This window comes from Neolamprologus brichardi, chromosome 12, assembly GCF_056152115.1.
Source record: "Neolamprologus brichardi isolate AB-2024 chromosome 12, ASM5615211v1, whole genome shotgun sequence".
Taxonomy (NCBI): domain Eukaryota; kingdom Metazoa; phylum Chordata; class Actinopteri; order Cichliformes; family Cichlidae; genus Neolamprologus; species Neolamprologus brichardi.
In genome coordinates this window covers 25539724-25560468 of record NC_142115.1, presented here as the reverse complement: position 1 = coordinate 25560468, position 20745 = coordinate 25539724, and the positions used below count along the sequence as shown (strand labels likewise).

At 40.1% G+C, this 20745-nt stretch overlaps 1 protein-coding gene across 2 annotated transcripts in view; it reads left to right on the top strand.

Moving 5' to 3' along the window:
* Positions 1-6255: 6255 nt before the first annotated feature.
* Positions 6256-20745, top strand: part of efna5b (ephrin-A5b) — a 97945-nt gene continuing 83455 nt past the window's right edge. For both annotated transcript variants that reach the window (XM_006789828.3, XM_006789827.3), the window contains exon 1: positions 6256-7390. In XM_006789828.3, the coding sequence (XP_006789891.1) occupies positions 7266-7390 (125 nt within the window). In that variant the 5' untranslated portion in view covers positions 6256-7265. The remainder of the gene's footprint in view (positions 7391-20745) is intronic.

The window sequence follows — 20745 nt, the reverse complement described above, 5'->3', positions numbered from 1 at the left end:
TTCATAATGCTCTCATAATGATGAGATGGATCCCAGCCAAGGGATTTTCACAGTGTCACCTTTATTATCACATACTGTGATTCATCATTTGTTACTCTACAGGTCCCTGTAATGAGGATAAGTTAGACTTTTCCGAATTAAATCTAAGGATAAGATGCCACCATGCTATGTATTCTTTATTATTAACTCTGGATCTCCTCTTTGGATGAAACAGTCTTAAGTATAACACATGGAAAGATTTTGGTTTAAAAGAAGAAAAAAAAAAAGGAACACTAGCAATTCTTATCTTTATGTTTCACACACAGAATAGTTCACACTAGTCGACATGCTTTGAATGTATGCTGCACACGTGCACACATTTGTCAGTGCATGCCATCAACAACATACTGCATTAAGAAACATAAAGAAACAAACTGCTCTGTTGTAGGCCAAATAAATATTTAAACCTGGGGATCACAGGGGACTGTTTGTGGTTTCCTTCTGTGCATGTGAGCGAGCCTTCGTTCATTTTTTTTTGCAGGGAGAATGGGAGGAAAAAGAAAATGGATAGTGTTACTGTAAAGCCGCTGAAAAACTGGGAGTAGGTCAGACATAAAACAGCTGTTTTCACACTAGCGTCAGCTGATAATGTCCAGCTGAAGAACGAAGAATGTTCTTATTAATTCTTTATCAGATGACGGTATGTCCCAAACCCCTCGAGAAACAAACCTTTCTGGACATTCTCATTCATCTACGAAAGTGCTTTCTTGGGAATATTTACTTAAGATAAGAAACGGGACTCACAGAGAAAAACTCTCTCTGTGACATATACTTTTTGGTTATGTTTATCGGTAATGTGAGCACTTTGACAGATCTGAAGGCAAAGACATTTACTCTGAGTGGTTAGAGAAGTTGTTTAGTGGATTAGCATTTCAGCTTCACCCTCTTGAAGAATTTTTAGTATGGAGATTTATACCTTTTAATAGAGTTAGTTTTACTGATTAGCATATGTTAGTTTTATATAGAGGAACATCTGGCGTGGCTACAGCCAAACACATCTGCCTATCTTCAAATCTAGAAACCACATGGCCTGTAATCCCTCCCCACCAAAGAAACAAAACAATTTTTTGAGAGATTAAACAAACAGGATATAGTGTATGTGCCTACTGGTGAACTTTTCCTTACCTATAAACATAACCAGGCTCTTTGTTTCCTTTGTTTTCAATCTTTCTGCCAAGCTAAGCTTACTGGCACAGTAGCCTCATATCTACTGACTGAACTCAACATCTAACTCTTGGCAAGCAAGCAAACAGGCGAATTTCCCACAATTGTTTTCTTTTGTGAAACTTTAAACCCAAATTTCAATCCTCTCCCCTGCATCGCTTCAACATTAAATATAACTTTTTACAGATCATTTCTACATAATACACATCCACTTTATAGCAATTACTCAGGACTCAGACCTGGCAAATTGGAGAGCTGGTTGCTGTTTGAATTCACGGTGGAGCCTTAAAACAAAGAGGGGCTGTGCTTTTACTGTTTTCGTCCTGGAACGCCCTTGAACAGCTCAGTCAATCCCTCATTTAAAAAAAAAAAAGAAACTAAATGTTTAAACGCTGCCTGAATAAAATGGCTTTCTAAAAAAAATGCTTTTAATATTTTAGCGTTTTACTTTGTTATTAATCACATTTTATATTATGCATATTTTATGCATTTGTGTTGCATTTTGGGTAAATTCTCTGGTTTAAACGGATGCTGTAAAACAAAAGCAATATTATTATTAATATTATTAGCATGTGGACATAATTCTGCCTTAGTTTCTTTTACCCATGACCATGATCTTTCCCAAGATGTCCCATGAAAATGTGGATCAGTAACAATAACATAAATGTCTTAACAGTGGCATGGATCTATTTTGTTGTGAGATGTAATTTCTTGTCAAGATCCTCCCAAGCTCATTGCAACACTTTCTGTCCTTGTTTGAAATGGTGTCTTCCTAAGTATAACCCCCTCCCCCTGACATGCACACACTGTAAGTATATATACACTCAAAGGTTTTTCCTTATTCATCTCTGTTTCTTTTTCTTTGCACCAGCACAAACACAGACAAACCATCTCTAACGCAGACTCCTGCTCTCCCTCTATGAATAGGGGGACCTTGGCTGTCTCTATTGAAAAGCTCATTCCTCATTGAAAACGAAGCCCTTGTCCTTACATTGCTCTGCCTACCGCACTGATTGAGTACTAATGGCAACATCAGTCCCCATCTGGTGTCCATCATTTGGATTCAGGGCAGGGCTCGTCCCAGCAGATACATCCGATTAGTCCATCTCATCGATTTGTGCTGGCTCGTCATGACTTAGTCAACCCAAGGTGTCTCTTCTATGACATGCTGTCTCCTTGCGATTCAGTTTGCCAACACTCTAAGTGCATTGAGTGTGACAATAAAATCTTTAATCTAATATGCATCCTAAGGAGGGAGGTGGTGGAGAATTAAGAGAGAGTGAGGCAGCGGTACAGAGGAGGGAGGTAATGCACTCGATAAGATATAATGTATCGTGTTACTGAAATGCAGGATACAGCCCTACAGATGGATAGATTTGCGATTTCAGGTGTAGCACATGACGCTAAACGGTTTGTCAAATATTCTTCCTTGTTATCAAATCGTGAACATACACTGCAACAGAGTGCTTATTTTTCTTTTTAAGCTCTTTGTGGAAGATATCTTGAGAAGGTGAACTGAGATTATTATCTGCTGAAATAGACATTATTTTTTTTTCATCTATGCTCCAAAGAGGTCCAAATCCTATTTTCTCCCCGCATGTAACCCAACCCAATCTGTGTTTGCAGTTTGACACACATGATAGCATGAATGGGGTTACAGGGCAAAACACATGCACGGTGCTCCCAGTAATGCTAACTGACAAGGATCCCATTGCCTGGGCTTGTGAGAAAGTATCATATTTATGGATGTGTGAGCTGTATATCAATGAGATATGAAACAGCACTGTTTGAATAGATCATTACACAGATCTCCAGTACAGTGCTTGATCTACTGTATTCCAATGCTGCTCGCTATCTCTGTAAACACGCAAAACATTATGGAAATGACATAGACTGTAACACATAGTGATGTAGTGTAAAAGTGTGGGAATAAGTTGCAAAAATTTGATGATGGGGACGTGAACACGTTTAGTTTATTATTACTCTTCTTATTTTTGTGTATTGGATGAAAAGCAAACATTATAACAGAATGGTGCCACTTTGACTGTGCCTCTTTGGTGGTTTAGGTTTATATCTCTTTTGATGATAGTGCATAAATAATTAATGAAATCTACATCTAATGGAGGATGCAATAAATCCTATTCAGAAAAAGAGAGTTGATTGTGCTGACAGTTTTAACTAATGCTTTGCTAGGCTTTGTTTCTTTTTAAAAATGTATTTATTCTAAGAACCCATGCACAGAATCGTCTTTGATTTTCATGTCTATAATTGCTTGTTGGCATGGCTGACCTTCCATGTTGACACCAGCGAGCCGCGTTCTCACCTCTTCCTCCCAACTTCTGCTTCTCTATAATTGTCCTGATAATAAATGAACAGTTGCATTGAAATAGGTATGATTCACCCACCCAGTCAGTCAGTCAGCCTTCCCATCTCACCCTGCAGTGACCCTGCCTGCGTGAGTGTTCAGATTACTGTATTAGAGAGGAGGAAAATCTCTGGCTTAAAGCCAAACACTTGTCATTTTGTAAGAACGACTATATATATATATATATATATATATATATATATATATATATATATAATATATATATATATATATTATATATTATAAAACCTTCAAGTAAAAATGGGAGAATTACATGACACTGCAGTAAAATTAGAAAGTACTCTGCTCTGTAAAAATACACAATTCATAGGGGGCGTTGGAGGATAATAAGAACATACAATGAGATGTTAGCAGCAAGTAAAAAAAATATGAGCATGCAAACTTTCATCCATTTAAAAAGAACACACGCATCACCTGGTCACTGGTTGTTTATGATGGTATTGTTTTTCTCCGCACTAATCAATCAAATAGGAAAATAAACCCCGCTTTTTGAAAATAGAGTTCAAGCCATCTTTGCACCGCTCGGCGGGAACATGTGGATGGAGGTGAGGGAGAAAATGGGCCTGCGTGAGAAGTAATCAACGCAGCCCACTATGATGGTGACAGCAGGTTAAGAAGGGGATGGGGAGAGATAGCTCTGTTCCTATGCCAGAGAAAATGAAAGCAGCTGGGGGTATACGCTGTGCGCGCTAGTCAGTCAAACATGCTTGTTATCAACTTTTTTTCCCCTTTTTTTTTTGGATGCTAGTGTGTATGTGTGCATGTGTGCGTGAGAGAGACGAGACACAGCAGGAGAGGAATGCAGTCATGGTTGTAAAGTGGGTGTGAAAACAGCCATGTTAAGTGACCTCCGGGTTGACCTACCCACCCCTCCTTCCCTAGTAGCTGATAATGTCCTCCCTTTGTGTGTGTGCGTGTTAAAAAAAAAAAGGCTTGAAAAAAAAAGTGTGTATGTCATAACATTTTTCCAGGATTGTCTGGTGCTGATGTCTGTATGTGGTTGCAGAGTGAGTGTCCTGCCAGTGTGCATGTGCGCGCTGATAGATGTAAGTGAGTGGTCCTTAGTTTACACTAGTCCAAGAGAACAGGTCAAGAGAATTATCTTAAAATATTAGCTGCCCTCTTACCCTTTCCTCCCTTCTCTTGTCTTTCCACTCCTTTTTTCCCCTCCCCTCCTGTTTTCTGAAAGGAACACAGCACCTGTTGCACTCACATAAAGTAGACATTTTTGGAATTTAGAGTGAAATGCCTTGATTTTCTTGACTTTATAACAGAGATATTGATGCACCAGGCAAGGTTTTATTTGAATTTACTATTTTTTATCAATAGGTTTATATTAGCTATTTGCTGACAGTGATATTAGAAAATGTAAAAATGAAAACAACAGAAAACGTAGCTATAAACTTTACTTACCTCTTTGTAATGATCACATTTATTGTTCATGCCTATTTTAATAAATGTTATTTTCTAGATTTACATTTTAAATCCCACTTATTTAAACTTGAATGTGCTGGTTGTTTTCACTGGAACTATTTTTCCACTTCCTCCACCTGATCTCTCCCTTTCAAAATCATATCTGCTTTGTTTAATATCTCACTTATTTTTACATTTACACAAGATGGGCAAAGATTTTAGTCCTTAAAGTTTATAGTATGTCTTCAATATTATTACTGTTATTTAAAAAATCATTCCGAATGGCCACATCGGTGAAATTTCACCCCATAACTCTTGCCTCTATAGGCTGTTCATATTACACATTATTTTCGCTGCGGATGTCCCATCTGAGTTTAGGCCTACAGCTTATTTTCTAAAGTTTCATAAATCCTCCTTGTGAGCATTTGTCTGATTAAGTCGACGACAGACGCGCTTCCCCTGGCGCACTCGAGCTTGAATTTGTCCTTGGCTGAGTCGGCGACTCGCCACTGCGGGGCGTCTGGGCGCTGGAGCAGCTCCTCGAACCGCTCCAGTCCGCTCCCAGCAACAGGCTGCCCCGCTACATCTGCACGGGCAATGCGTGGTCATCATCTCTCAACACTGCGCTATCACACAGAAGGGCTGAGAAGTGTCGCTGCCCCCCTCCCCTAACTGTAGATTTGACCTTTGTGGAGGTAAAGTAGTTAAAATTAAATACAATATAAAAATTTATATTAAATATATTTTTTAAATTAGATTGATGAAAAAACGAATGGGCAATGAAAGTACAAAGGCAAATAACATGTTAATATTAATTATCTTTTTCCTTATAAAATCTAATATATTTATGTATAAAAGTATTGTTATGTCAACATTTTGGCCATTACCTCGTTACAGGCTTCCTCTTGTTAATAGAAAAAACCCCAACTTAAATTGAAATGAGAGTGTAACTGGAGCCCATGGTCTTCTTTGGTCCGCTGCGTCCGTTTGCATGTAATTAAATTGCGCCGAGCGCACTTATCAAGCGGAGCTGACAACGTAGTGTGGACAGAGTATCTAAAAGCGGTCACTGTCCCAGCTGTGCGCACCTCTTTCCATGTCCCCTTCCAGCTCTACCTTTCGGTAATTGAATTAGCTCGGTTTTAGGTGGGGGGAGGGGCTTGCCTTTGTTCGAGAGACGCCCATTCAAATAATTTCAAACCAATGGGACTATCCCCCGCTCCGTCGTAACCAAACCCACTCTCTCACTCGGCGTCTCAAGCTGCCTGCTTGTGCCCTCACCTTCCTGCGTGTCCCGGCGTTTGAAACCCAAACATAAGAAAAAGAGGAAGACTTCATAGCGCGCTCATGGGAGAACGCAGTATTTTTTTCATGCCTGCACGTCGCACGATGGCTTATATATGAGGAGGACAGTGTGGGATGCGACCATAAACAAGCGCCTCCACGGACAGAAGCGCATGAGAAAACATAACTCTGTCCTCCCCGACACCGAGAAGGACTCCTCCCTGCATCGGTCGTGTCACACCCGGTAAATCGCCGGGAAAGGATAACATTCTTTTTTTTCACGCTGGAAACGAAAGACCGTGCCCAGCTTTCCCCATTCATTTCTCAGTGACTGGCTGACTGTATGGCTTTAAAAAGTTGCCTGGAAAACATGGACATCTGACGTGCGCCTTACAGCGTCATTGGACACATTGATTCCCCCTCTCTCTTTTTTTCTCCATCATATCTTGGGCTGGCTAATCCCCTGCGCTTTCGGTTTGGAGTAAAGAATAAGTGTTCAGCAGCTGTCATTTGCCCTGATACAGGCTACATCCAGTAGCTCCCTGCAGGAACACGATCACACCACAGAAGACACTGCCTGTTGTGCTGCGTATTGGTGCCTACATTTGCTGATCACTGTTTGTGCAGTAGATGGAGAGATATTTTGTCACCTTGATACGGATTTGTTAGAGTTGACAACCTTCACCAAATAAAGCTCATGATTCATCTGAACTTTCTCTCTGCGTCAGCGAGAAACGAGTTGCTTTTGTAACTTCACATTTCCTTCGACCTGAAGAAGTGTCATCCGAACTGTCATTAATGGTTTTCCCTTCGTTTTCTATGTTGTGCGCATTTGTATTTGTTTAGTATTCACAAACTGCGCCAAAAACACGCGGACACGTGTGAATGAGACTCATCACCTGTCCCGGTTGAAACGCCCGTGCAACTTGACTGACTAACCTACGCTGAAGAGGAATACGTGCCGAAGTTTGCTGTAGTGATGCTGCAATTGGAAATGGTTGTCTTCGTCTGCTTGGTGCTGTTGATGTGTGTATTTAGCCAGGAGCCAAGCTCCAAAGTGGTGGCCGACCGCTACGCTGTCTTCTGGAACCGAACCAACACCAAGTAAGTGGCTTCTCACCGGGCAGGTTTAACTACGGAGGGACGGCGAGGTTCCTTCTCTTATGTACGAACGACGGCTTTTCAGGTTTGCCGGACCACATCAGTATTTATTCTCCGCAGTGAGGGCATAATGCCAGCATCTGTAGGTAAATGCTACAACCAATGACAGGAAAAACCCTCTGTCTTATTTTCAGCGCGAGGCTGCTCATAAAAAGCATACCTGCCGAGAAACTATAGATTAAAACCGTGCGTAACAAGGCCCGGACATAACCTGTAAAGCCTAATGTTCCTTCGCTTTACCCGCTGTCAGTATCGTCCTGATAATGAAAGTAACCATTTACCCTCTTACAGACAGAGGGACAGTGCTATACAATCAGGATCATTATCTTATGTTCTTTCTCTCCTCGGTGGACTCAAGCTGTGCTTGACACGACCCCACCGGAGCCATTAACACCTGTATCTTATTAGTCTCAGCACAAATCCAAAAAGCCCATTTACCTACAAAATATGGTAATTAATTTCCTCGGTTTTAGATTACATGTGTTGGCTTCATTCGGAAAACTCCAGTTATAAGAGTAACGCCACGAACAGGCCAAATGTCTCAGACCTGTGAACTACGGAGGAGGGCTTCTCTATGTCGCTTGTGCGTTTTGCGTTCAGGGCATTTATGGCTTCGTCACAATATAGAAACTCAAGATACTGATCGTAGGCACAGATAGCCTATATGTCAATCAGGATTAAAGAATCAATTTTTCATATTTCAGGACAGTTACCATAATGTAATCTAGACGCATTCGGCGATATCAACACAACTAAAAATACCTAAAGGAGTGCTTCATAAGTACAGAGTAACCACAGCAAAAAAAAGGAAAATGACAGAAAATGTCAAACTCACATTTGAATAATAAAAACACGCAGTAGATTAAATCCGAAGTGACGGTATCGCCAGTTTTGAGAGTTTTAATTGGTCAAGTTTTATTTTTTTCTTCTTTAAGTTGCTCCTTGTTAAATTTTTTCTCGGATCACCTTTAAGGGTTGCTGGAAAATTAAGCAAAATGTTATCAATGTTTCTTTAGTTCATACATTTAACACTCAATGTGAAATATGGTTTGTAAAATTACATTTGTGCAGCATTGAACTGTAGCATGTGTGGACTTATTACAGTGAAGCAGTAAATGAAGCATGTCGAAATTAAGCAGCGTTTTTCAAGCTTTTAAAGAAACTAATAACAGATGTTTTGCTAAAATTAAATACAAGAATACTAATTAACTGTGTCATCTGTGAAAGGTTTAATATGCCTTAGCAAAGAGATGGCTGGTTAGTGTGAAAACCAGTAATTTGTCTTCTTAAAATATTGTTCTTCTTTGTTATTCTGAAAGAGACAAAGTTTTTCTTGAAATTTATTTATTTATTTTTTTACTTTTTTCATAGATGTGAAGATAAGTTGTTACTTTAGAGTTTAGAGGATATCTATCTTGTCAAAAAAAATGGAACAGTTAATGTAACTGTGAAAAGAGGTGCTTTTCACTTTTTATTTTAGGAAAATAAAGATACTTATGTGTTCAACATAATTAGATTCACCAAAACTCAGTTTGTAAGTGAGAACGTAGATCATTCACACTCGGCAACTTCAGCAAAGCAAAATGAAAGTTTGTGAGAAGTGCTGCAGTCCTTGAGACTGAAACTTCAACAGCGTTGAGTTAACCTCAGTGTACATTGTGGACATTCGTTGAGACAGCATTTCCCACTAAAAGTCCCTTATGGAGTTAAACTGTACAGCCTTGTCTCAGGCTTATTAAGTCTAAATGCTGCTGGTTGAGTTTACAGAGAGATTTCACTGAGCTGCCAATGGCACTTAGTATTTGTTGAATAAAATGCTTAACACAAAGCCATTAATAGCATATGCTGAATTTGTTGCACAACTATTTACGTTCAGTTTGAAATTTGGGAAAACATGATTTATTGCTTGAAACAATTAGTGGTCAGGGTTACAGACGGAGGGCTGACTGTAAGCTTTCTCCTGAAGTCGGGGCCAGTCTAGCGGGGTGTGTAGATTCTCGGCCTGATATACCGTAGACCGTGACTGCTGTGGTCTTAGTCCCTACTCCAGCTTACCCTGGCTGTTTATTTATGGAGCGCTTTCTTCAGTAGAGGCAAACACAATTTTAAGTTAAAGTTTGAGTTAAAGATTTTTGCTGTTGATAGACACACTTTCATTAGTCTGCACATTTTTTTCCCCCCCAACAAAACAGTTTTGACTTGACTTGCCGCTCTGTTAACTTGATATCTTCCAGATGTGCTGACAAGTTTCAGTAAAGAAAAAAACAACAAAAAACAAAGTACGGTTTGAAGAAAAATGGAAATATAAGTACATCTACGTTTGATCTTTGATCTGACATAGGAACGCGGAAAAAAGAAACGGTGAGAGTGTAAAATACGGTTGTAGTGATCCGTGTTGCGCTTTTACTGTCTTTGAGTCTGCTGTAAAATCACAGAAACGGATAGTTTCTTGCATCTCATCTGTTTCTGAGGCTCTTAGTTGCCCGAGGAAAGAAAACAGGTTTTCATGCTAACACCAGTCACTCTGTTCTACTTACTCCAAATAGAGTTTGTTTGACTCTCACCCCTGCAGGTCTGAGGCAGGAAGCCAGAAAGGTAATGTTAAAAAGCAGTGAAGAAAAGGAGAGAGGCAGAGATGGCAAACGTGTGTTATTGATGACTCGGTTAATAAATATTGAGTCCCTTTCCTCATGCATTACTGTAGAAAGCTGGTGTGGCATGGTAGTGGAACTTGTGTGCGTCTGCCTTTTGTTCTGAGGCTTCACAGTCACACTGAAAGAATTTACAGCGTCCCTGATCACAAACAGACTCATTCGCACGTTACTTTCCAATTGATTTACTGCTATCATCATGTAATTCATCAGAAATGTTATTAGAAGAGTTAATTCCATGTTTTTTCCCCCTATGTTTGAATCAGCTCATATTCTTAGTTGCTGGTATCTGACCACAATCATTCAGGGCTTGTTTTACTACCTAGAGAAAAAGCCATTTGTCGACACTCCTTTTTTGCTCCGTGTGAAACTGCAGCTTCCTCGAACTTGAAAATTACCCAAGAGATATGATCCATCACACTAACGCTGCTCTTTGAGTCGGGTGTTGTCATAAAACCTCTTTTGCTTTTAATTCATTTAACCAAATTGGATGTTTCACATCAGTGTGCGCAATGTGCTGTGCTCTGCTCGCTTACTTAATCACCTGAAATGCACAGAAATAATTCTTCTAGAGAAAGCTTCTGTATGGAAATGCCAGGTGAAACAGCTTGACTCGTAAACTTTGCTACATCTGTTTCTGTCCAACGTCAATCAGCCTGAAACTGTCCGCAGGAACGTAAACATGAATTTGTCTGATTTCAAGTGCCAAGCCGTGCTAAATGATTTGAGAAAGTCTGAAGTCGATGTAAACGGAAAAAGTGAAAGGGCTCAAAGTTTAAACAGTGAGCTATGCTTTAGTTTCACTCGCTGATATACAAAGCACACTGCGGGTAGACCTGCTTACAGACCGTCAGTAACGTAGAACCGGGAACCTCAGATTGGAAGTTTTTGTGTTTGGAATAAAACGTTCTGCTTTTTTTCCCCGTTTTTTTTTTTTTTTTTAAGTTTGCATTTTCTTTAAAAGTTTTCTCATTCGAAATTATAACTGAATTACACATTATTGTGAAATGCTATTTGTGCTCGCCGTGCCACAGTAATTTCTGCAGGGTGTTTGTGTTGTTCCTGATCTGGGTGCAGGCTGAGGGGGGTTTCCTTGCCGTTTTGTTGGCTTGGTTCCATCGTTGTCTCTCACGGCCGCAGCATGAGACCAGAAACTTGCTAACTGCATTGTTTTTCTGAATAGCACCTTTATCTTTTAATCTCCCTCTCTCTCTGTGGGACATCTAAACTTTCCCTTTTAGTTTTCTCTTTGATAGTTACACATAAGAATTTAATTTGGAATATTAGCGTTTTTGAGGATGTTTGGAGAAATCCAGGATGAAACCCTAAAGTTTTATCTGAAAGACTTCCATTAGTTTGAAATAACACTTCTCTCTGTGGAATCTGTCCCTCTGCTATCTCACTAACTGTCTTTGCTTGCGAGCATTTATTCCAATAAGGGACAGACAGTGACTCTAATGATGTCTCAGCTGTAATAGCGAAGAGATGGCTTTCTCTTCCATGCTCCCCCTTCGTCCTTTCTTCTTCCCCATATCCCTCCTTGCCTTGATCCCGTGCTGCCTCTCTGCTCTCTCCGTCTCTTTCGCTCTCTCCTTCCTTCCCTTTCTCCCGCTCTCTTTTTGTCTCTTCTTGCCAGGCGCAGAAAATGAATGAATACAATTAGATATTTTCAGTCCCTCCACGGTTGATGGTGGAGAAAGACGCGCAGAGGTCAGGCACACTCTGAGAGGAGCTCAGGGAGAGGTCACACACATACGGAGAGGAATAACGAAGCAGAAAGTTGGCTTGCAACAGACAAAGTAGTAACTGCAACTCTCCTTGAAGTGGAAGGTGTTATTAACATAAGCAGTTTGATGCGGTTGTGGTCATGCAAATTGCTCAAGGTGATTTGTATTTTGCTGCATAATTTGTAGCTCAACTAATGAAATTTTCTAACAAGCTGCTTTAGACCTGTATAAGTAGTGTTGCTCCTAGTATTAGCTTGCTTTTGTTGCTGTCTTGATTGGCTCATCTTTGTCTTTGTTTGTATGTGTGCGTGTGTGTGTGTGTGTGTGTGTGTGTGTGTGTGTATGCCAAATAAGCCATAAGGTCATGAAGGGCTTGTTCCCGCTTCTTCATATTCCTGGATACTGCAATAATCACATGTTTCTGCCTCTTACTTCTCATTACCTGTCATAGACTAGTGGGTCATGAATATATGTATTATCAATCTGTGCTTGCATGTAGGTGCAAATACTGATTTATACTAAGGCACAAATGCATAAAGTTGGAAAATCATAGTCTCTACATGCATTTGCCTTTAACAAATGGGAAAATTTTATATTACGTTATCATTCGTATGATTACAAATTCTGAATACCTGTAATTTTTAAAGTCAAGTTGATATTGCCCTGTTTTAGTTGCTCCTAACCTCCTCATCGTTTTCATCCTGACTCACTCTGTGTTTTACTCTTTCCTCTCCCTCCATCCCCCTGTCTGCAGGCTGATTAGTTCTTGTTAATGACCCCTTGCTCTGTCATTTTTTTTTATGCTTGTGGCATTGGCAAGCACAGCCACCAGCAGAGCTGCAGGGACTGCGAGCGGAGGGGACACAAAGAGATCGAGGCAGAGAATAAAGACCAAAAAAAGAAAAATATAGGACTTGATAGAAAAGCAGCAAATTGTAATGATAGTGCTGGGCAGTATAATACTTTTATTCAGTTTAAATGTAGTATTTTTGTCACCAGACATGTAAATGCACTTTCCATTTAAATTAGATTTTTTTTTCCTATTAACTAGAAAATGAGCCCAGCAGGCAGCAGTCAATGCTTAGTCAATGTGCTTGGCAGAGCAGCTGTTCTTCAGTGAGCAGTGGAAGAGGGGTAGGGCTCTTGGCCGTGACCCTTGTGAAGGAACTATGCAGCGGACAGAAGCAGCCCTGTCGTCGGGGGCGACTGGTCAGACTGGAGACTTGCATATGCTAATCCTGGTGAAAGCACCTTATGACGAAAGTACGGAAGTGTATTTTTATATAACTAAATATACTTTTATATGTTAATATTTTCATCTATGTCTATAGATATATATATCAGAAAACTCATGTTTTTTCATTAGTAGATATATATTAATGATCATGGCAAAAGTAGCGATATCATACTGGTAAACTGTAAAATTACCACTTTTAAACGTTATTTACCCCAAAAAGGCAGGATTGCTTTAAAAATAAAACATAATTTCTGAAGCGCATAATTCCCTTGCCCGGACAACCACACATTAATGTCCAGGTAATTGTTTTCACACTAGTCACTCCAAGGTCAGATGGTGTGCTGAAACACTGCTATCAGCTGAGTGATCTACTTTTCAGCCCTCATTCAATCGTTGGCATTCAACCCATGGTGGAAACGGTCTGTATAGTTGTACTTGGAAACAATAAAGTATTTACCAGCTTATGCAATTTACACATGTGCAAATCTTGGTGCAAGACTTATATTCTGTTATGAAAATGTAAAGAAAAAAAACCTTTACCCTTTTTTCTCTTTGTTGCCTTTGTACTAGATGCATTTGTTTTTTATTTGCAGACTGATTTATTTGTTTGTTTGTTTTTCCCCGCCACTATCGCAGGCCTTTCTGGCTAAAATTAACCAAAAAAAAAAAAAAAAAAAAAAATCTAAGTTGTATATTTTTTCCCCCTAAAGTGAATTCATATCATCTGAATCCAAAGTGTACTCTTACTGTGAACACGTCAGGTTAATTTATGGTTTAAAAGGTTAAATTAAACATAGAACTAAGTAGAAAATATGTATAATACATTTTAGGAGATCAAAAAGAGTGGTCAACGGGAATAAATGATCACTGTAGTTCTAATGAGGGTTCAAACACCAATCCAGAAACCTCGCGTGTTTGTTACAGATTCTCATTCGCGGCTGAAAATGGCGCTTAACCATATCCTTCTTCACGTCCTCTGCGCTCTTCCATAAGATGGAGGCCTACAAGCAGCTGTTATAACGCTCGGTTGGTCTATCCCCCCTGACCAGAAAGGGGCGCTACTGAGAGAGAGAGGTGTGATAGCTTCTGTGCCCTCTGATCTCAGTTGAAAGGAGTACCGTTGAAAGATGTATATTATATATCTATATCGGTATAGACCAGCACTTTCTGTTTTCTGTGTTTGACCTTGTTAGACTCATTTACTGTAAACTTCATATTATTTTTACAGGAACTACACGGATACGTGTGTAAGGCCAAAACAGCTGATGGGTTTCTTTAAAAAAATAAAAAAATAAATGTTTTCACTTATTTTGTCACCCGTCACTATTTGAACTGGAAAATGTGATGGGAGCGATTGAGACTGTTCGGGTTTTTTGCCAGGCACATTTTCCACAGATAATTCCTTTCATGGTAGACTGGCTTCGGACTGTACGCTGCCGTTTTCCTTATTTAACTTGGGGTGCTGCGGGGGAGTGACTGGATGTTTTTCTAGCTGGGCAGCAGTGTGGAGAATAGATCCCAGAAGAGAACACATCTCAAGCTTGTGAATAAAGACCTAATTGACAGGTTGTAGCCAGTTGTAAATGACTCATGAGGTAATTCATCTTCACAGACAGACTGAGAAACACACAGTTGGGTTGTAAAGTTGTGTGGTCTTCTTTCTCTTTGGTATTGACGCAATCTTATTGATATATTTGCAGACTTTTACAGCCCCGCCGCAAAAAGAAAAATTAGAAAATATAAAACACTGATTTTAGATTAGGACGGCGTTAACTCCTTCGCCACCTGTGATTATTTTAAAATGGCTGACACAGCCTGTTCTGCTTTCAACGAGTTCCTTCTTGTTTACATTAACATGGCCATGAAAAAGTGGACTAAATATAGGTCAAAGCACAGAAATGTAAGCAAACAAACACAAAGTCACACAGTGCTGTTTTTCACTTCGTTAAGTCTGTGGTTCTAACAAGACATGACAATAATAAGCTAGCTGCATTAGCTTGTTTGAACTGACAGTAGAGAAAAATACTAGCAGCCAGTGGCCCCCCCCCCACGCTGCGCCGCTAGACTGAAAGGCAGCCATTGTTCTGCTCTCTCTGTCCACTCCACATAGCCAGGGCTGAAAGTAGTGCATGCCTTTTAATCGGAGGGGGAAAAAAAGAGAGGCCAAAGGAGAGGAGTGAGGGAGAATCACATGAATGGCAAGGAGAAAGGGAGCGCGAGCAGCTGAAGTAGTAGTATGCTTTTGGACAGAAAAAGGGAGGAGAGGAAGAGCATAATGCAAGTGCCAGACACTGCTAGGGCTGCTATGTCGTAGTAGCCAGGGGTGTCACAGTGTTTGGAAAAGAAAAGATGGCATTCTCTCTTATTTCCAACTGCCCTCACCCATCTTCTCTTATGTTCTTCCCTCAACACCATCCGGCTCATCGACACCCCCCCCCCCCCCCAAATTCCCACCCCCCTCAGTTCCTTGTCTGGCTTTGCCACATTTTAAAGATGCATGCAGCTCGCCGGCTGTCTCTGTGTCCCGTGTGGCGGCTGTGGTTGGTTGGTTGGTGGTAGTTCTCCTGGGGCTAAACTCTGGGTCTTCACCCTGAGGAGATGTTGTCTTTACGGTTTGAGTTTAGTGACACTGGGGCTTTCTTCCACAGAGACGGGATTAATCCTGCTCAGGTTTAGACCCCTGCTTTTGTTTCCTCTGACACTAAAGACTCCCACACACAGGGTTGTGTTTACTCGGGAGTTGGTGCTGTGCTACTAAGTTGCATCTTATTCTTAACTACTGTGACACATTGCACGCCGTGCCCTTGAAAGTGCATTTTCCACTGCAAAGCATGTATCACAGTCAGAATGCCAGGGTGTGTGCTATGTAGCGGCTTAATGGAAGGTTTCGTTCCAAAATGGTAGATATCTGCTGTGGCGACAAATTGGTACAATAAGAGCGAGTCGTTTTTGTCCTTAGAAGTAAATGTACTTAAAAAGCAAAGACTGTGATGAATAGTGTGGATAATTACGCATGATTGTAATTCAAATAGTAGATATTTAAATGTGAAAGAAATCTCTTCATATTTGTCTCTCTAGCTGCGCCACCTTGGAGTTTAATAACTCTAAAAAAACTAATGAAATACAAATGAAAATGATCTTTTAGAGATATCATTCTGCATTTCTCAAACTTCTTGTCAAGATAAAGTTCAGTTTATCTTTTTTAAATCACTATCTTCTACTACTACTACTACTACTACTCACATTAAAAGCGTTTTTTTTCCCAGTTGTACCCTCATGGGTCCAGGCTTTTTATGAGGCAACAGATGCGGATCCCTGATCCAAACTTTAAGGAGAATCTAGAATCAAGCAGTTAATAAATCATACTTTAAAAATGTGTAACACTGAACTAAGTCTAGCATCCTCCGCTTTGATGGCTTTGATGCTCAGACGAGTGTGCGTTTTGTGTCTTTTGGCGGTATCTTTCTGTTTACTCGCATGCCAGTGGCTAGTTACTTGTGCGCATGCTCGAGTTTCTGTTAGCATGCGTGGTTATCCTGAGACGACCTCTGCTTCGAAGCCTGCTTTAATGAAGCAGCAGAAACGCATACCCACTACTACGGCAGAGCGCAGCACTATTCTTGACCCAATTCTCTGAGCCTGCTCCTCTGAGAGCTGCTTGATAGTTTTCCCATTTTGTGAAGTTGCATTGTGTTGTGCATGTGCGCGCTGCTTTTTGTTTGTGTGATGGTTGGTATTTCGGCGTGAAACTGTACCGAGTGTGTTTTTTTTTTTTTTTGTTTTTTTTCCCTGAAGAGAAAGTGATTGATCCCCTGAATGTGTGATGAAACCCATCTTCTCCCTCCTCCTCTCATCTCTGCCCAGCGTTGACTGGTCTGGCTTATTCTGAACATTATCCCACAAAACCAAATATGACACCCCAAAGAACATAGACCGACGCACACGCATGCACATTTACCACTCCGATTTAGGCGGGTAGTTCATTATTTCTTTAGCGAGGTTCAAGTTGCAGGAGATGTGGTATTTAGTCTGCTTGTTTATTTTCTTCCTTTAAATCAGCAAGCAGTGAGGCTCAGAGTGCAGCAGCCTTTGAACCGCGGCCTATCCCATGACTGCAGCCCTGAGTATTAACCCAGAGCCACTGAGAGGCTTAAAAAGCCATCAGCTCATTGTCCGGAGACACAAAAACCCCCTTCCTCTAAAATCCCCCCACCCCATCCATCTCTTCTCTTTTACTCCTTCCCTCCATTCTTAGGAATGCCTTGAGCTGGCCTCTGCTGGCATTCATATTAATCAGTTTTAAGGGTCTAATGAGATAAGTGAGACTTAAGGGGAGTCCCCAAAGTGGCCTAAGCCCTCCAGATAAACAGAGGTGATGAGCGCTGCCTATGGCTACATCCTCAGGAGTGTGTGTGTTTTCTTCAGGATAGTCATGCATACAAAAGTTTTTAATGTCCTTAATCTCACTGTTGAGCTTTGAGAATCAAAACAATACCAAACTGGATCAGTCATCAGTTGCCTCGTAATTGTAGAGGTGATAATGGACATGAGTTTTGATGCTTTGTTGGCTGGGTTCCAGAATTTTTTTTAAGGTAACTAGTTCCTACGGGCATTTTTTTTTTGCCCATAACACATAGCTGCTTTTGTCTTTCTTACCTTGCCTCGTATCTCTGAAATATAGGACAGTTGGTTTACTCCCGCTCTTTTGCTCTTTGTGCCATATTGTCCCCTCTTTCCTGTCTCTGGGATTACCAGATCTTTAACTGTACTGCACTGGGGTCTTGGGATCCCGCTGAGGTGACCCAGCATGCCCACTGTTAGCATTAGGCTCCATGTTGTGGCTGCAGCACTTGAGTGACAGTTGCGTCCACAATCCACCTCCCCCTGGGTTTTGGAAATTTTTTTTGTTTTTTTAAAAAAAAAAACTTTTTTCTTTTTTTAATCCGTAACCTAGCCCCTCCCAGCTCTGTCTATTGTTCGCATGTGCGTGTTTGTGTGTGTGTGTGTGTGTGTGTTTGTGTGTTTTTTTTCTTCTTTTTTTTGAAAAGCATCATGAAATAAAAATGTGACACTAGCCAGAAACATGGACGTTTATATATACAAGACACGCCAGAATCGAGTTTTGATTTAAAAAAATGAATTCTTTAGAAAACTGTGATTACAGCTACTTGGTAAGAACAACCTTCTAAGGCAAATTAAATGATCCGTAATCTGTAATAATCTGTTTCAACTCCACGTGTAGAGTACTGTTAGACTACTGTTAAACTTAAATATTTGATTTATGATTTTATTTATTAAATTATTTCCTTTACAGTTCAGTTCATTTTTATTTCAAACATGTGCCTTCACAATCATTACAAAATATCATTCCACTTACATACATACATACATACACACACTTATTAGTCCCTACCCCCTCAAATTTGACCTCTCACTGATTTAATTTTCTTTTAGCCTTAAATGAAACAAACAACATATGAAGAAAACGGTCTTCTTTCTTTTGCACATTTGGGTTCTTGTGTAACAGATGGCCTGGTTGAACTATACAGTAGAACTACTGGGAGGCGCGACAAGCCATCAGAGTTCAGTTTCACCTGCTGCTCTGCTCCTCAGGGCCGTAGGACCCCACGACCGGAGACATTCCAGCCAGGATTAGTGCGTTCATGGCAAACGGAAGCACAAATAGGAGGGAGTGAAGTGGCTGTTCACTCTGCTTTTTTTTTTTTTTTTTTTTTTAAGAACTAGAGGAGCATTTGGCCTGCCTGTTGCTTTTAAAATGCTTTTAAAATTTTATAGCATCACTGCTTTGTGTCTTTTTTTGTTTGTTTAAAAAAAAATCTAAATACCATTTTTGCTTCCGTTCAATTTAAACGTTTAAACGGTTACATTTTGCACATATTTAATACAGAAAACATTCTTATTCATAAAATATTTACAACAAAAAAATTACTGTTTGATTAAGAGAAGTAGCAGCTGCTGCTATGAAATTAAATAATTAAAATAAATAAATGTGTTAATCCAGATATCTTTATATATAAAAAAAAAGCAACATCTTACTGGATATCCAACAGTTAAATTCCAGTATTTTTTTTTTTTTTAATTTCTTTAAAAATTGAAAATATATCTTATTTACATTGAATAATTGCTCCTTTATATATACACGTGTGTGTTTTGGGGGGTTTTTTGTTGCAAAGTTGCCGTCTGTTTAGGATTCCTTTCATGGAAATGCCTGAAATTTTGCAGATGTCTCAGTGGTGATATTTTTTTATGAGGTACAGAGTTGTGGTAGACCATTAGTCCGCGGGAAATGAGATGCCTCATATTTCTCCTCAATTGGATTAGAGTGCGTGCTTGGCTTTGGGTGGAGTGATGAAATATTCATTACTGTTTGTGATCTCTAAGAAGAGCAGTACTTCTAAATCTTAGCACGCGATTTTATGAAAAATCTAGTACAGGTAGCATGTTTTAAGCCCGAAAGCAATGAAGGGTTGTCTGCTTAATTAATTTCACTGACCTTTCACAAACTTTCACAATGGCTACCATGACCAGAAACATTTGTTTGCCTGTTTTTTGTTTTTGTTTTGTTTGTTTTTAAATAAAGGCTCATCTGTATATCCATATGTTTTAATAATCTTTTGTTTGTATAAGTGCATATCATGATAACTCTGCCCCTGGATTCTGGCTTTCTCGTCAACAGGGTGACAGGTGTCATTTGCAAGGCCTGTGAAGGTATCTGACTTGTCAATCTGTGAGCGGCATTGGGTTTGCAGCAGCTTTAATAATGCAGTACAGTCACACTTTCCATGTCCTTTCTCTGGGATGTAAAGAGCTGTACTTACATTAGGCTCAGGTCAGATTGTGTCTACAGTCGTACATTAGCGGCAAAGCTTCCCTGCCTGTATCACTGTTAAGAGGAACATGGCACGAAGATGGCTGAATTATTCACACTCATAATCGGCCTTTATGTCCCGCTGCCAAGCCTGACCCCACTGTTATTCTAGTGCATAATTGATAGTGCTCAGAAGTGGAAAAGTTAGAAAAGCAGAAGTAATGTGAAGCGAAAGTGTAGTCAGGCAGCACAAGATGGGGAAAAGGGGGATAGAGGGATGGCGGTGGGCCCCTGTAGGAGTTTTTACACTGAGCTTGTGTTAGCCTTTACGGGGCTTAGGCCCAGCTAGCGTGAGGATCGCGTGTGTAGGCCAGCCAGACTAGTCTTTTGAGGCGGGGGCCAGGATGAGGAGAATGAAAGGAGGTGGGAGGGAGAGAAGATGGGGATCCTGAGTAACAAGGTCTGACACTGAGCCGCCCCAAAATGTGGTCATTCTGCGTTAATCTAGTACTTCAGTGTGGGCAAATATATTTTATTAAACTGAATTTAATTACCAAAATTTTATTTTATTTTATTTATTTATTCTCTTAAATTATTTAAAAAAAAAAAAGAGTATTCACAATAGTTTTATTATGTGTCAAGTTTATAATCATGGGCTTGGATTTGTTTGGCCCTAATCCACCTTTTTTTTTTTTTTTCTTTTTTTTGCAATAGCTGCTTGCTCAGACAGGTAAGACAGGCATTGACATCACATTACAACCATGCGATACTATGATCAATAAACAGCAACCCCAGGAGAAGAGCAATGGCTGGCTCAATTCCAAGAGTTAAGAGAGGCCATCTATTGAGAAATC